The 16,188-nt window shown below is 46.2% G+C and overlaps 2 protein-coding genes across 2 annotated transcripts; both read left to right on the forward strand.

The window, feature by feature from the left end:
• The first annotated feature begins 728 nt into the window (after nt 1-728).
• On the forward strand, nt 729-10,714 carry PRELID3B (PRELI domain containing 3B). The gene is made up of 6 exons (XM_041732745.1): nt 729-912; nt 4,916-5,084; nt 6,296-6,385; nt 6,839-6,909; nt 7,029-7,131; nt 8,932-10,714. Exons 1-6 carry the CDS (start codon nt 881-883, stop codon nt 9,049-9,051), a joined length of 585 nt encoding a protein of 194 aa, XP_041588679.1. The 5' UTR covers nt 729-880; the 3' UTR covers nt 9,052-10,714.
• Nucleotides 10,715-11,388: 674 nt separating this feature from the next.
• ATP5F1E (ATP synthase F1 subunit epsilon) lies at nt 11,389-14,665 on the forward strand. Its single transcript, XM_041732746.1, has 3 exons — nt 11,389-11,546; nt 12,891-13,017; nt 14,506-14,665. Exons 1-2 carry the CDS (start codon nt 11,515-11,517, stop codon nt 13,012-13,014), a joined length of 156 nt encoding a protein of 51 aa, XP_041588680.1. The 5' UTR covers nt 11,389-11,514; the 3' UTR covers nt 13,015-13,017; nt 14,506-14,665.
• Nucleotides 14,666-16,188: the final 1,523 nt, after the last annotated feature.

Genomic DNA, 16,188 nt, shown 5'->3' on the forward strand with positions numbered 1-16,188 from the left:
CCCCGACAATCTCAATAGAGAGAAGAGGTGGCTGGTTAGTTGGTTGGATGACTTCAGGGCCCCCCCAGTCCCAATAGAGAGAAGGGGTGACTGGTTGGGTGATTGCATGACTCTGGGGCCTCACAGTCCAGGCCGAGACAGGAGGGGGCCGGCTGGTTGGTTGGATGACTTTGGGGCCCCGACAATCTCAATAGAGAGAAGAAGTGGCTGGTTAGTTGGTTGGATGACTTCAGGGCCCCCCCAGTCCCAATAGAGAGAAGGGGTGGCTGGTTGGGTGATTGCATGACTCTCGGGCCCCCACGGCCCAGGCCGAGAGGGAGGGGGCGGGCTGGCGGCCCGATTGGACTCTGGGGCCCGACAGTCCATGTTAAGACAAGCAGCCGCACGGCAGGGCCCGGGTGCAGGCGGGGCTGCTGCCGCCCTCGGCCGCCCGCGGGGCCTAGCGGGGCAGGAGCGCGCCAGGCGGCGGCTGGGCCCGGCCCAACTCTGCGCAGAGGTCAGCGCTCCCCGCGCTCCCCGCGCTCCCCGCGCTCCCCGCGCCGCCCGCGAGGGGGCGGGCAGCCGGCCGCGTGCCGCGCCTGCGCAGCGCAGCGCCTACGCCGGCGGCCCCGGGCGCTGCCCCGGAACTGCGCCGGCGCGTTGCGCCCGGCGCTAAGGGGCGGGGCCTCGTTGCGCCGCGCGCCGGGCTGGGGCGACACCCGGACGGGATAGGGCGTGAGGCCGCGCGTCGGGACGTCCCTGGCGTCGGGCCCCACGGCGCGTGCGCGGTGCGCGGTGCGCGGCCGGCGGGGCGGCTGCGGGGGCGGGGCGGGGGCAAGTGTGGCTTTTTTGCCTCATTGTCCCCTAGCGCCGCCCGGACGCCGCGCGGGCCGCCGGCACCATGAAGATCTGGACTTCAGAGCACGTCTTTGAGTAAGTTTGGGGCGGGGGGCGGGGCGGCGGGGCAGGCGCGGGGTGGGCGGGCCGTTTTGGCGAGGCCGGGGCGCCCCTCAGGAAGCTTCCAGGCGCCGGGCCTGGGGGGGGGGGGCCGGGACCCGGAGCCCAGGTGGGGGAGGGGCGGAGTCCGAGCCCAGGTGGGGGAGGGGTGGGGCCGAGCCCAGGTGGGGAGGGGGGACCCGGAGCGCAGGTGGGGGAGGGGCGGGGACCGGAAGTCTAGGTGGGGGAGGGGCGGGGACCCGAAGGCTGCGGCCCAGGCTCCCCCCCGTCCCCCGAGAGGGCCTGGGACCTCCGCCCCGCCGCCCGGGCTGGGGGGGGGGGTCGGCCGGCACGCGGTGGTCGGCCGTGCCCGGGGAGGGAGGCCCGTGCGTGTCACCTCCGGCCGCGCGGTCCCCGCCGAGCCTCGGGCGGCGTCGCGTGCGGTGCCTGCTGGGTGAGCCGGGGTGCAGGTCCGGTTCCCCGAGCCCCGCGACCTTGGGCCGCCCCTTCTTGCGGGGACGGGACGGGGACCCGGGCCGTGAGCCGCCCCCGGCAGGCTCGGCGCTCCGCCCGCGGGGAACAGCCGCGCGGACCAGCAGCTGCGGCGTTTGGGGCGCTAAGAAGCGGTTAATGCGCTTAAGTTACCCCGGGGCAGCAGCCTCCACTTGATTGCCGCCCTCGGCCTACGCTCTGTTGCCCTTGACGTTTGAGTCCGTTTTTGAGCCGACTGCTCCGTCCCGCCGATCTCGCTGCTCTTGCCACACTGTTTTAGTTTTTATAGCTTTGCAGTATGCTTTAGTCTGACCATTTGGTTTAAAAAAAAAGAAAACAAAACAAAACCATGTTTCCAAGGGCAGTTTCAAAAGACGTTGTAAGCTCTCTCCGTATTCAGTGAATCAGGCCCATCCAGGAGTCCACTGGGTCCTGGGAAGTGTGATGTTAGTTAGCCTCGGGGAAGATTCCTTTTTTCCCTAATGCTTACAGTCTTTGGGGGTAAAAAAAAAAAAAAAAAAAAAACTCTAAATTTGCAATCTTTCTCTTTACCCGGTTGCAGTCTTTACTACTCTGTTTCGGCCCCCGGGATCATGGATGGTTTCTTGCTGGCAGTCCTCTTTTGGATTTCGGTGCTTCGGAAGTTCTTTAAACTTGATTACCACCTCTTAGAACTTGATTCTGCGGCACTTGGGTGGCTCAGTGGTTGAGGGCCGCCTTGGGTTCAGGTGGTGATGGATCCGCATCAGGGGGGTCCTGGGTTTGAGTCTGGCATCAGGGTCCCTACAGGGAGCCTGCTTCCCCCTCTGCCTATGACTGCCTCTTTCTGTCTCTCATGAATAAATAAATAAATAATTTTTTTTTAAGATTTTATTTTTTTATTCATGAGAGACACAGAGAGAGGCAGAGACGCAGGTAGAGGGAGAAGCAGGCTCCATCCCGGGACCCTGGGCTGAAGGCAGGCGCTAAACCGCTGAGCCACCCAGGGATTCCCCAATAAATAAAATCTTTAAAAACAAAAACCACTTGATTCTGTCTTCCTGACACACTTCTCCCTGCCACCCCTGTCTCCATTCCTTCTGCTTTTAAGTGTTTTCCTCTCTTCCCCTTCTTCGTAAATGTTCGAGAAGATTCTGTTAATGGGCTTCTTGTCTTGGATCTCATCAGTGATTCTTAATCTTCTTGCTATATGTCTCTCTGAGATTTGGTGAAATCTCTGGGATCCTCCTCCCAGAAGACAGACTTAAACATATGCTAGACATGTCCTGGGAGAAGCAGCTCCAATCCCGATTCTCCCCAAGTAATCTGGGCTTTTCAGTCAGGGTCCCAGCTAATACATACTTATGACACCCAAATCTGTATCTTGGGCTCCAGCCTCTCTTGAACTTCAGATCCTTATTTTCAGGTCTTACCAGACATCTCTGCTTACATGTCCTATGGGCTCTTCAAACTTGGTCCTGAAATGGAAGTTACCATCTCCACTCCCAAATCTTAACCATTGTCAAGTGTTTCCTATCTTTTTTTTTTTTTTTAAAGTGTTACCTATCTTAAGGATGCTGCTGTCTGCAACATCAAGAGTCCTCATTCTGTGGCTTCCCCATATTTGTCCAGCACTTCCTTCTGAGGCTTTACATATAGTTGGCATCCAAGTGGAGCCATTCATGGATTCCCTCAACAAATAGGAATAGAGCCCTATGTGCCAGGGCTCTTTGAATTGGTTACATATTGGTAGATTAATCAAGATGTTGTTGCTGCCTGGCTGGAGTTAAGTGTATCTAAATGTCTACCCACCTCCCTTTATAGGTGAAGATATTGGGCAGGTGGGTAAGATTTCCTTCTGTCCTTTGGTGCCATTCTGAGTGTCTTCCAGCGTCGGGTCTTTTCACATGATTACATTAGTGGGGTTCAGATTAATTGCTGGAAGACTGTTAATGTGCATCCTGTGTAATGTTTGAGCTGATTGTGTTTCATGAAGCAGTCTTAGTTCAAGTTAAGTCAACACCAGTGTTGTTGAGTTGGCTCAGAGAAGGACTATATTACAAATAATACATAACCACTCCGAAGCCATGTGCAATTATTAATTTTTTAGAGGGGATGGAGGAAAGAGATAAGTGCAAGGAAGCCAGCTAACCGTGGTATATGACTAGATGGAGACAGGGACAGGGTTCATCTGATTTTCATTTTAGATAGTTGCCTTGGTAACAATCTGAGTGCTCGGCCTGTATCACTTCTATTTGTGGGGACTGTTTAGATTTATGAAGTAGCTCCCCTTATATAGCTGCATTGATTGCTGAATAAGGCTTGAGATTAAAAACAGAATGAGGTTCATTTATATAATAGCAAAAATGAAAACATTAAAAATAATGTCTATTTTTAATGGACTGGTTGTCCAAGGTTCTGGGAAATGAATGGTGTTGAGATTTTCCTTCTATTGGCAAGAAGTAGTTGTCAGGCTTAGTTCTCTGAAAAGTTGAACTGGATTAACGGCCTACCTATTTTGCTTTTAGAAAAATAAAAAGTAATGCTGTGTGGTTTATCGGTAAATGTGGTTTGAAACATTATCTCCAGATCTTTTTTTCCTTTCAACGAAGACAAGAGCGCAGATAGGGTAGCATCAGACTGCAGGTGGGCTCAATCACGTCTAATACTCATTGTTGTTAATAAGGAGCTCTTTTGAAAAGGATGGCTTTTGTACCAGCATCTTATTCACACAAGTTGTGAACAAATGTACATCACATTTTGAATCATCCAAGCACACGGGCTTTTTCAAGAAGATAATATTAAGAGAGAATGTTAGAAAAGAGTATATTAGGAGCGCCTTAAAAATACTTTATGATATTGAGTGACCTTTTCAAAACAAATCAGAATCACTCCTTTGGGGAAAGCCATGGATAAAGATTGGAGGGGCCACTGTTATTTATTACCTTAACATAGGGAAAAATATTTTAATTTACAGTATTTAAATCAATAATACTTTGGGTCTTTTTGTAATCCCTAATAAAAGAATTTATGGTGTCTGTTCTACTTTTGTTACATCTTTATAGCTTTTTGGAACTTGGACCAGACAAAACAACAAATGGTATAATAATAACAATTTTTCCTGTTTGTTTTCGTAGAACATATTTTTTTTAAATACTTTTTTATGAATCCATGGTTCTTAGAAACAATTTACATGTGAAAGTGAACATGAGTAAATAGGAAAGATTGTTTAAGAAACTGTACTCTAAAAAAAAAAAAACTGGACTCTAATGCATTATAGGCTATTTATATCTCTGTAAACCTCAGTTGTACCATACAGCCTGTGTGCTGAGAAAACACAGAATTCTATATGTGTTCAAAATGTAGATTGAGCTCCCCAAATCATTTTTTAGTCAGGGTTTTAGAAAAATAATTTTCCCTAGTTAAATTAATTAAGCTTCAACTATAAAGAATGATTTGAAGGGTTATAAAAACGGTATAATTTATATGCATGTTTTTCAAATGTTTGGTTTTTGGTTCATGTCGGCAGCCACCCATGGGAAACTGTTACGACAGCTGCAATGCAGAAATACCCAAACCCTATGAACCCAAGTGTGGTTGGAGTTGATGTGTTGGACAGACATATAGATCCCTCTGGAAAGTTGCACAGCCATAGACTTCTCAGCACAGAGTGGGGACTGCCTTCCATTGTGAAATCTGTAAGTGTGTCTTTATTCCTGTGGAAATGTGACTGCTGTAGAGAAGTTTTCTAAACCACATTATAATTTCAAATAGGTTGTGGGAGCCGATTCTGAATGTCATTTTTGCATCAGTTCAAATTGTATTATAATAAACTTGAGTTATGAGTGTATAATGAATTGGAAATATTATTACAGTCTTCATGAAGGCGCCTGATAAAACCTTCTGAAGGAAGCCAGCTAATGCTCTGTAATCTAAAAGGAGTTGAGTTCTGCTTTTCCTGCTTTTGCCAACCACTCCAGGCCAGTAGTGAGATCTGGAGGCTGGGGGCTGGTGGTTATGTTTAGCGGACAGTGGCTGTGGTCCATGGTGGGTCGTGACACTAAGTGAAGAGTGTACTCTCAGACTCAGCTAGGCCACAGTCGTTCCGAGGTTTGAGTCTCCTCCCCATACATTTAAAAACAGAATTCTATTCAGTTACATGTGAGCAGGCTTTAATGAGCCAATTTAACCAGCAAGACACTGTAGTGCCAGATGATTACAATGTGAGAGAACTCTGGTATAATAAGCAGACTCCCGTTTCTTTCTCCTTGGGGAAGGGAGGTCCACTCAGAAAACTAAAGGACACATTTTTCAACAGAAGTGTCCTAATTGCTTTGTATGCACAAATGCCTGCGTTGGATAGCAGGGACACAGAAATAAGCAAGGTCAGGGGGGCTGGCTTGAGGTCCAAGCACAGCAGTGACCCTGGACGGGATGCATTATCCTCCTTCATGAGATCGTCATTTTTCTGTCTGGACAACGAAGCCGCAGCACCCTCTCCCTCAGACTGCTCTAGGAAAATATTGACAGATATTCCCGAGCTCTCCTTTCTCCAGATGCCATGTTTACCCAAATATTCTGATTTCCATATTTCAGGCTCAGTGCTCCGTTGTCACACCTTGGCGGTTTCAGTGTCTGTTTTATACAGCACGCGTTCTCCCCGGGCTGGTCGCTAATTGCCTCTGGGAAGGGTTTTTGTATCTGGCAGTCTCATCTCATTCATGGTGTGTGAATTCCTGTTACCCTCAGACGGGCCTCATTTCTGACCTTTGTCTGATTCCTTCTGTCTTTTATGAAACAGATTTTTTAGTTCAAGATATTAACACATTTTTACCTTCAAATAAAATATTGATACGCTTGCTAAGAAATCCCTCCTCCTCTGATTACTAATTGTGAACGTTTTATTTAGCTTATTGGCGCGGCAAGAACTAAAACATACGTGCAGGAACATTCTGTAGTTGATCCTGTAGAGAAGACAATGGAACTTAAATCTACTAATGTAAGTTTTGGCTTCCATTTGTTTTGATTTTAAACTAATAGCTTTTTTTTTTTTTTTTTTTGTCTCTTATGGTTGATGTACAGGTGAATATTTACTCTTCACCGTAGCTTAGGAAATCAATGATTATATGTTGTATTGTCTTTTCCTGTTTGCAGCTTAGCCTCACTGCTCCAGTGAGGCTCCTTATTGTTTCCAGGGGACAGCACACAATAAAATGAATTTGGGATCATGTGCACATTCTTACTGTAATGGTTTTGTCATACTCATTATTTTTATAATAAAAAGGAAGCAGCGAATAGTGAAATTTAAGTTCTGTTTTTGCAATAATATCAAAGTGGTTTATTTGTTATTTATATAATTACCTAGCATGATTTTGGTTTGTGAATTAATTTCATAAATGTTTCATCTTCGTTCCAAAGTGATTGGAGTTTGTTTTTTTTCTTCATTCTGTAGATTTCATTTACAAATATGGTTTCAGTAGATGAAAGACTTATATACAAACCACATCCTCAGGACCCAGAAAAGTGAGTAAAAAATGTTTTGACAAACTTCTTTTACCAGGTGTTTTAATTTTTTTTTTTCTCATATGTTTCTTAAAAAATGAAAGGTCATTCTGAAACTATGTGAATGTGTCGTATTCCAGAACTGTTTTGACTCAAGAAGCCATAATCAGTGTGAAAGGAGTCAGTCTTAGCAGTTACCTTGAAGGACTGATGGCGAGCACGATATCTTCAAATGCTAATAAAGTAAGTGAGGCTGCTCCCTGATCCTTACTCAAGGGTTTTCTGTCTTGGAAGAGCTTAGTACCAAGCGTGTGTTTGTCCTGGCAAACAAACTCTCAACCACGATGCAGTGAGAATTCTTTTAGGCAGTTTCTTGCATAGGCTCTGGGGGCTGGCACCCCTGGATTTATGTGCAAGCCATTACTCTTCCGGCCTTTCAACCTTGGACAATTAAGTTAACTTTTCTGTGCCTCAGTTTCCCCGTCTGTGAAGTGAAGATCAGTCAGCCATCTTGCTAGTTTGGGCATGAATCGCAAATGAGAAGACCTGAAAAGCGTGGGAGAAGTACTTGGTCATGTCACTGTGTACCGTTGTTTAAGATGCCAGTTCTCAGCCTTTTTCATCATCCTCTCTGCCCTGCAACCCGCAGGTCCATTTTAGACATTCTTTTTCTCTTAACGGCCACCAGCACATGAAAGTATTTAACACCATGGATAGATGAATGAAAGGGTGAAGGTGTACTTTGTACATTAAAAGAGTAAGAATTTTTTTTTAAAGGATTTACTTTTTTTTTTTAAATTTTTATTTATTTATGATAGTCACACAGAGAGAGAGAGAGACAGAGACACAGGCAGAGGGAGAAGCAGGCTCCATGCATCGGGAGCCCGATGTGGGATTCGATCCTGGGTCTCCAGGATCGCGCCCTGGGCCAAAGGCAGGCGCCAAACCGCTGCGCCACCAGGGATCCCAGAATTTTTTTTTTTTAACGTCTCCCCACCTCTGATATTTGCCCCCTTGGAGAATGTAGGATATAAAACAATTTAAGTTTTGAGAAAGAGATACTTAATGCATTCTAGTCTAACACACGTTTAATGGAATTATTCAGCACTGCAAAGATACTTACAGATGTCTTCTCTGTATTAGGGTAAGTGCTGGGCTAGACTAGGGACTAGCAGGTAACAAAACAAGTATGGTCCCTGCCTTCGTGGAATGAAGAGGAAGTCGACGTTAATCACGCCATTAGGAAAGGAAGAGTACAAAGAGATGCAAGTATTTCATAAGTGTTCTGTTGAGTGCTGAATGAGGGACACATCGGCTGTGAGGGATGTGCTGGGAAGCCTGTGGCAGAGGAGCTGCATGTGCAAAGGCACTGAGAGGAAGCAGGAAATACTCCTCCTTTCTTCAAGAACCTGCATAAAGTACCAGGAGAGACTGGTTGAAGAGGGAATCGGGGACCAGATCTTTCAGCACCTTATCCAGGATTTTGGTTTAAAATAATGGACTAAAAGGGACATGTGGGTGGCTCAGCAGTTGAGTGTCTGCTTTTGGCTCCAGGTGTGGTCCTGGAGTCCCAGGATTGAGTCCTGCACTGGGCTTCCTACGTGGAGCCTGCTTCTCCCTTTGCCTGTGTCTCTGTCTGTGTGTGTGTGTGTGTGTGATGAATAAATAAATACAATCTTTAAGTAAATAAATAAAATAATGGGCCAAAAAAAATGGGTTTGACCTTTTGACCCCACCCCAAAGGGACCACTCTAACCTGAAATAAATGATCATGATCATTGAATCGTGGAATCTTTTGAAAACATCCTCTGAATGCAAAATAAAAATGAGTTTATAGATCAATCCAGTTGCCCAAGGCATTCAATATTTGGTGAGTAATATTAAAGTAAAAAAAAAAAAAAAAGCAAGGACAAGAACAATCCATCCTGATGAGGTTTAGTTATACTTGTAAATGCTCCTTGTTACTTCCGGATGTGCCATTCATTGGATATGTGCCTCTGCTCTCACTTGGTAACAATCAATGTGTTGGATTTTTTTTTTAAGGGCCGAGAAGCAATGGAATGGGTGATACATAAATTAAATGCTGAGATTGAAGAATTGGCGGCTTCGGCGAGAGGGAGCATAAGGACGCCGATGGCAGCGGCAGCGTTTGTAGAGAAATGAGGCTGAAAATTGGTGCTCCACATCCACTCCCCAGGTCTCTGCAAACCGGCAGTATATTTATTTGTTATTTAAAAAATAAAACTGTATTTTAGGTAGAGGGTTTTTTTTTTTTTTTAATAAGCTGAAGAAAAGCTATAGGACTTCTGATCAAAACACAGAGGTATAGGATTTCTAAATAAAAGGGATCATCTGAAGTATTGTTTGAAATGACCATCTGATTTTGAGGATTCCAGTATTTTGTGAAAATTGAACAGTTTTTGAAAAGTACTTGGAAAATCATATTGGCATATTAAATCTCCTTTAAGGTAGAATGGTAAAGCTTTTCATGCATTGTGATCTCTACCTGGCTTTGGACCAACCTCCGAACAAAGCAGAGCCACCTAAATACATAGAATTACCCTGCTGCAATAAACTGCAAGAGCTTGCACAAGGGAATGCTCTCTAAAAGGAGAAATTATATAGTTTGAAAAGACATATTAATTTGTATAAAATAACTTGCTCTGCTATAAACCACCATTAAAAACCAGTGTTTTGTTTTGGTACTTATATTTTCGGAGTGAAAATTATCCCTAAAATAATCTATAACTCCCAACAACAACAAAAAAGGATTTTAATGTATAAAAGAGTACTGTATTAATTTGCCAAAATTTTGGAACTTGGGAAAGGTACTACCTTCCTCAGATTTGTACTTTATGACTTAGTATGCTTATACCGTGGGCTGGTGATGTTCACTGAAAAAATAAAGTCATTACCGGAATTTTGCAGCACTCTAAACTTAAACAGAAGAACAGCTGTTCACATCTCTTAGCATTTCACATTTCCCTAACTTATAAATTGCCATGTGTCAGAATCATGGCTCTGGAATTGCTAAAGCATGATATGTCAGGTTATTTGAATATAATTACTTTTTGAAGTAATTGTGACCACAAAACATCTTTTTTACATGAAGAGCTGTATGTCATTTGAAATTACTCAAATGATGTCTTTCTGAAGCATAAATCCCAGGTACTTAGTGTTTTTAATAATACGGTGCAACTGCGGGGGGTTGGGGGCGGTGGGGAAGAAAAAAAGAATAATAATGAGAGAAGCAGCATTGACCTAAGCCAACCACTATGTGAAGTGCTTTGCAGCTTTTCCTTACGGGAAATCAGTTATTTTGGATGCTAAGGGCAGCTGCAATCTGAAAAATAATCCAGTAAATGTATTTCATATTTTGTAGCAGGCAGTTACCAACCAGGAAATAATATCTTTGATATTTGCAGTTGTTGCATACAGAGTATTTTTGTTAAAAGGTGATTAGCTCTTGCCTTTATTTTACAGTGCTTAATGTAATAAACTCACCGGGTTTCCTGTAAAAGAAACCAGTTAGTATATGTACATAAACCATAGAAATAATATGCCAAACTATTTAAAAATTAGTGTTTCTACTTAAAATGTTTAGCTTAAGACTTCTTAGGACATTTGTAAAAGCAACTTCAATGAGGTTTTTGATTTATTTTTTGTAACCGGAGATGGTTTTTACAAATGAAATAACGTTTCAATTAAACAAAACATTGCAAAATATTGATCTTTGATAAAAAGTTTACTTGTATAATTTCTGTAAAATTATACTTGTTCTAAAAAAAGGTGTAACGCCCTAATGATAAAAAGATTTCTAAGCAAATTTTTATCCTGTTTGATTTTTTTTTTTACTCTGATCTAATGACAAAACTCCAGAAGTTCTCATTTTCCGCTGTGGTTGAGTAGCCGGCAGTTTGCGGCTCTTCCCTGACGGTTAGCTCGCGGGAGCCGTGGATTCGGGAGGCCCGGGAGGCCCGCGCGGCCGGGGCATCTCCCCCTGCCTGGCGTTAAAGACGGAAGCTCTCCTGTTCCTTCGCGAGAACCTTCCCGGCCCCTGAAAACTGCCCTCGGAACTGTGGCGGGCCCGGTGTGCCCCGCGGCCCTGGCGCCCCTGCCCCTCCCCCCGCGGCGCCCCCTGCCCCACCCCCCGCCCTCTGGCCCGGGGGCGCACGTCGGGGCGGCCCCCGCAGCGCACGCGCGCGCCGGCAGGGCCGGGATTCGCTCGGGCCGCTGCCCCGGGGCGGGGGGGACCCGCCCGCGCCGCCCTCGGCTGCCCTCCTGCCCCCGCCCCCGCCGCCCCGCCGGGGTACTACGGAAGCCCGCGGGGCACACCGGGGCTCCCGCGGAACCAATCGTGGGGCGCGGCCGGCCGGCCCGCCCGGGGATTGGCACCCGAGGCCCCGGCCGCGCGCCCCCATTGGCTCCCGGCGTCGGGGGGATTCCGCGGCGGGGCAGCAGGGGCTGCTTGGGAGGGCGGGCGGGGCAAGAGGCGGTGAGATTGGCAGGTCCGCAGTCCCGCCTCTTCCGGTTCCCAAGCCTGACCTTCCTGTCGCTGGGCCGCGCGCAGAGCCGACATTGAGGCGTCCTCGCGATTCGACCCGACGCGCCCGCGCTCGCGACATCATGGTGGCGTACTGGCGACAGGCTGGACTCAGGTAGACCCGCGCTTCGGGGGTGCGGGGGCCGGCGGCGCGGCCCGGGGTCGGAGGTCACGGCGGGGGGCGGGGGTCGGGGCCGCGGCGGCGGGGGGAGGGGAGCGCGGGCCCAAGATGGCGGCGGGGGGCGGGGGGCGGGGGGAGCCTCGAGCCCCTGCGGGGACTCCGCTGACCCCCATCGGCGAGGGCAGTGGAGGCCCCGGGAGCTCCCGCGTGCGGCCCGCGCGACCACGCGACCTGCGGGGACGGGGGGGGGGGTCCCCGCCTTCACACCTGTGGCTTCGTGCACCCGCTGCCATGTGAGCTGACCGGGTGGCACCGCGGGCACGTGCGCGACACGGAGCAGCCCGAGGCCCGACCCTGGGGTGGATGACGGCGGGCGCCGAGTGAGACCCAGGCCCCAGGCGCGGGGCGGGTTACTGAGCACCTGCTCTGACAGGTGCGGTGCCCCCCCCCCCCCCCCCGCGGGGCTCGCATCGTTATCCTCCTGGTTGATTCTCTCGCGTCTACAGGTGCATGAGCTCTCCGGAAGGATGGAGCAGCCTGAAGGTCAGCCCAATTAGTCAGAGCCTGAGGAGGCATTGAAATGCCTGCCTCTGGCCCAAAAAAACAAATCTGAAACCTAAGAAAATAGACAGCAGCACTCCTCCCCCCCCCCCCTTTCCTGTTTTCAAAAAGTGTAAAAAGTGAGCTGACATTTTTTGGAAAATAAGATGTTGATGGGAGTCCATCTACCAAACAGGAAGCAGGCTGTTAGATGTTTTGTTAGAATTGAGGATGTTCTGTAAGGACTTTTCAGTTTCATTTAGAAACCTTAATTGGGAAGTGTCATCAGTGGCAGAACAAAATCCAATATTCTCTCAAGAAAACCTTGAAGTAATCAGAGGAAGAACTGTTGAATTCAAAATAGTTTTCTTCCTCTTAATTACATATACTTTATCTTGTAAGAATAGCGTAAAGAAAAAAAAAGTAAAAAAAAAAAAAAGGTGGGGGGGAAATACTTATAGCCTCCCATAACATTTTGCTCTACTTCCTGTACTGTGGGATTTTTCTTTTTTTTAAATCATTATGTATCTTTTACTTTAACATGTAACTAAAGAGGGAAGATGGTACAAGGAAGAAAAACCAAAGATTACCCATCCTAATATCAATTAAGACTTAGGTACATTTCTTTCTGGTCTTTTTCTCTGTGTAGATTGGCTTCTGGCGCTGATCATTTTTAAATCCAGTTCTACAATAATGTACAATCTAACCAAAATTAAGTGTGGGAAGGAAAAAAAAAAAAAGTAATACCAATCTGGTCGGATCATTGAACATTAATTTTATGTTATCTTTTACTTCCAGCTACATCCGATACTCCCAGATCTGTGCAAAAGCAGTGAGAGAGGCACTGAAGGCAGAATTCAAAGCAAATGCCGAGAAGACTTCCGGCAGCACCGTAAAAATTGTGAAAGTGAAAAAGGAGTAATCTGTAAGTTACTGATTTGTTAGAAAAGACTTGCATCTTGTTTTTAGAGTACCTTCAAAACAAAGTAATTTTAGTTTTGAATTCTGACCGGTTTTTTTTTTTTTGGTCAATCAGTACATTCAGACGTTATTTAGCAGGGTAATAATTTAAAGCATACAGGTGATAGGATTCCTGTGGCATCATAAAAGAATCTTGTTTCGGGCCCTGACAAGCAGAAGTAATTGGCACATTGATTTTCAGCTCATTTAGCAGTGCTTAGGTAGAGAGCCATCTTATTTTAATTAAACCTGTTTCATTTGTCTGCACAACATCAAATAATTTGGAGGATAAACTCCCCACTTTTTGTAATTGCTGTCGGAGTTACATAACAGTTCAGGGGCATGACAAATTGCGGTTCTTTGCGTCTTTATTCCCCCACATCTGCTAATGTTCTCACAAATGACTGCTTCCTGAACATGACGGCTACAAGCACAGGCAAGGGTCCTGTGATTTTATCAAGCAGTAACATCTGCAAGACCCTGCAGTGACAACTGTTTTTGCTAAATTTCTGATTCTTTCGAAGGGCTTGGTTCATCTTCTCCAGAGATACGGGCCATGTAGAGTGAATTCTGTGCAATAACAGTTTTGTACAGTTGATAAATTCTGACTCTTCGTTCCCAACTACCGAAGTGATTTGATCTCCAAACTTCTTCTTGATGTTGTTATTTCAAAGATAAGCAAGGCAAATAACCAGAGAGATGTTTTTCAGGTTTAATTTTCTTGTTTGGCTTTAAAAAAGGCATCAGACCTGCAGTAGCAAGGAAATGTGATCAATATGAATCCTTTGGCAGCTTGTGGTTATGAGCAATTTTACTTATTGGAGCTGTCTCCCCTAAGCACTTTTCATTTCCATTTTGAATTAGTAAATATTTTATTATGAGTCTGGAGATGCGGTGTTTTGAATGTAGCCCTTTTTCTAGGGGCTCTCTGTCTCATCTCATAATTCTAAGTAATGAGACCTGGTTTTATCTTGCATTGTTTTGTTTTAACAATGAGCTAGCTAGCTGAGAAAATCACTGAGACCCTGCAGCAGTGCCGAGCCAAACTCTGCATCAAGCTACCTTGACCTTGTGATGTCCTTGGGATCAGGAAATGGTGTCCAGCTACAGTAAACAAAACAGAACAGCAAAACTGCTCTCCATATGCCCTGCAGGGGATGCTCCCAGCCCAGGAGCACAGGGGGCTTTTAGTGTCTTTTTAAAGGCAGAGTAGTTTCTTTATTGCCAGGAGTGTACTTGGTCCTGCTTAGGAGGGAAGAGTCCCCCATTCAGTCAAGGCCATGCAGGTGAACCAGCACTTCTAACAGCCAAGAGCCAAGGGTCAGCATCAGCCATGCGAAGTGACGCCAGAGTTATACAGTTCGTGACAAGGAAGTCCTTGCCCATGTTCATGTTGCATTTTTAAGAAAACACAAAAGACTAGCAACTGGTGCATTTTCTTCTTTCCTCCTAGACCCTGACTAAAGCTTGAAATGCTACATTTTCCGAGGTGAAGATGTGTGGGTACATGTTATGGCAGATTGAAAACGATCTCCCTTTGTGGAAAAAAAAAAAAAATCCCTGTCTTGTCCTAGGTTGACAATGCCAATAAATTAAAGTATGGTTCACTCTCACTGTTGGTTTTTGTTTTCCTTTGGACTTTTTATTCATAGGAACCATGTAGTGCTGCAGGATTAGGACCTTGCAAACCAGAGTTTCTTATGGTGGGGGGGAGGCAGATTTAGTATCTCATGAGCAGAGGGAAACAGAAAAGATGTTTAAAATGTCTCAGGATAGAAAGTTCTCTTTTTCATGGTACCAAATTGACAAAATTAGCCTCTTGTTGAGGCTCTCACTGTCCCTTATCTTTGAATTGCAGAAGGCACGGCAGAGTGGTGGACGGGTTTTTATCCACTGGCCTCATTCTCCTGTGCAGCTTCCTTAGCCAGTAGTCTAAATGACAATAATTACTAAAAGCATAGATTAGAGGGAAAAAGTACTAAATTGTGGTCTTCACTTTTTATCATACACTTAAAACCTGTGGAGAAGAAGTGCTCATGTCGGGATTTAAGCAAGAAATGTGCTTCACGTTGTTTTGTAAATGAATCTCTGTCCTGGGAGTGCTCCTCTTGGGAGATGGAGCAGAGCCATTCAGTACATTGCTCATCAAGTTGATGGCCGAGCTGGAGTTAAATCTTTAAAACTTGCCTGCAGGTCTCGGGCATGAGGAAGGCAACTGCTCCGTGGTTTTTGCACAGTGACTAGCTTCTTCATTAAATACTCAGGCGTGAAGACTTGTTGCAAGTGTTTTGTTTTTATCTTCCTTTGAAACTTGGAAGCACTCAGCTGAGTAAAACACCCACTGCAAAGTTAACTGCTTGATTTTTAACTGTTTTGGAGAATGGAGAAATAAATTTGAACAGGAAATTTTGAAACACTGTTCAGCTTCTATGCCAGGACCAGTTCTCACCATGGTACTTAAGCTAACAATAAGATGTGGGGGCCACTGAGCAGTGCTGAGGAGGAGCCCAAGAAAATGCTTTTGTTCTGCCTTCTGCAGGCGATTTCCTGCCCCGGGACACTTGACCTGTAGGTTTTATTTAATTCTTGGCCCAGGACATGCAAGGAGGAGCTTCTGGATGAGTGTGAGAGCTGGGCCACTGGGCGGTAGCCACTTGAGGGTGCCATGAACTCTTTGCCTGGGCTGATCTGCTGTCCTGAGGTCAGGGCACCTCAGTTGCCAGCACTTCGGTTCCCAAGATCAAGGTCCTAGGAAGCATCTTTCATTACGGGGATAAGAATAAATGGATCCCAAGGCTGTCAGGCCTTTTTCATAGACGAACAAAGCCGATGGGCAAAGGGCTGAATTCTTTCCAGCTGAGTAACTAGAGAGAAGTCATCTCGGGGAGAGTGGCAGATGGGGTAATTAAGGTGAGACTTAGGGGTGGGGGCTGGTGATAGGGAACTGGGTAAAGTAACCGAATAAAAGACAAGTTGACTGCCCAACAAAGATTCTTCAAGCCTCTTTCTCTGTGATTAAAAATCCTGAACTGATACTGGGATAAAGTAAACTCCTGTATCCAGGCCAGCTGGGCAGCTGGCAGGACTACTGTGTCCAGACAACCAGGGGACCCTGATTAGACCTGTGTATATTTCA

Source organism: Vulpes lagopus, chromosome 18 (genome assembly GCF_018345385.1).
Source record: "Vulpes lagopus strain Blue_001 chromosome 18, ASM1834538v1, whole genome shotgun sequence".
NCBI lineage: Eukaryota > Metazoa > Chordata > Mammalia > Carnivora > Canidae > Vulpes > Vulpes lagopus.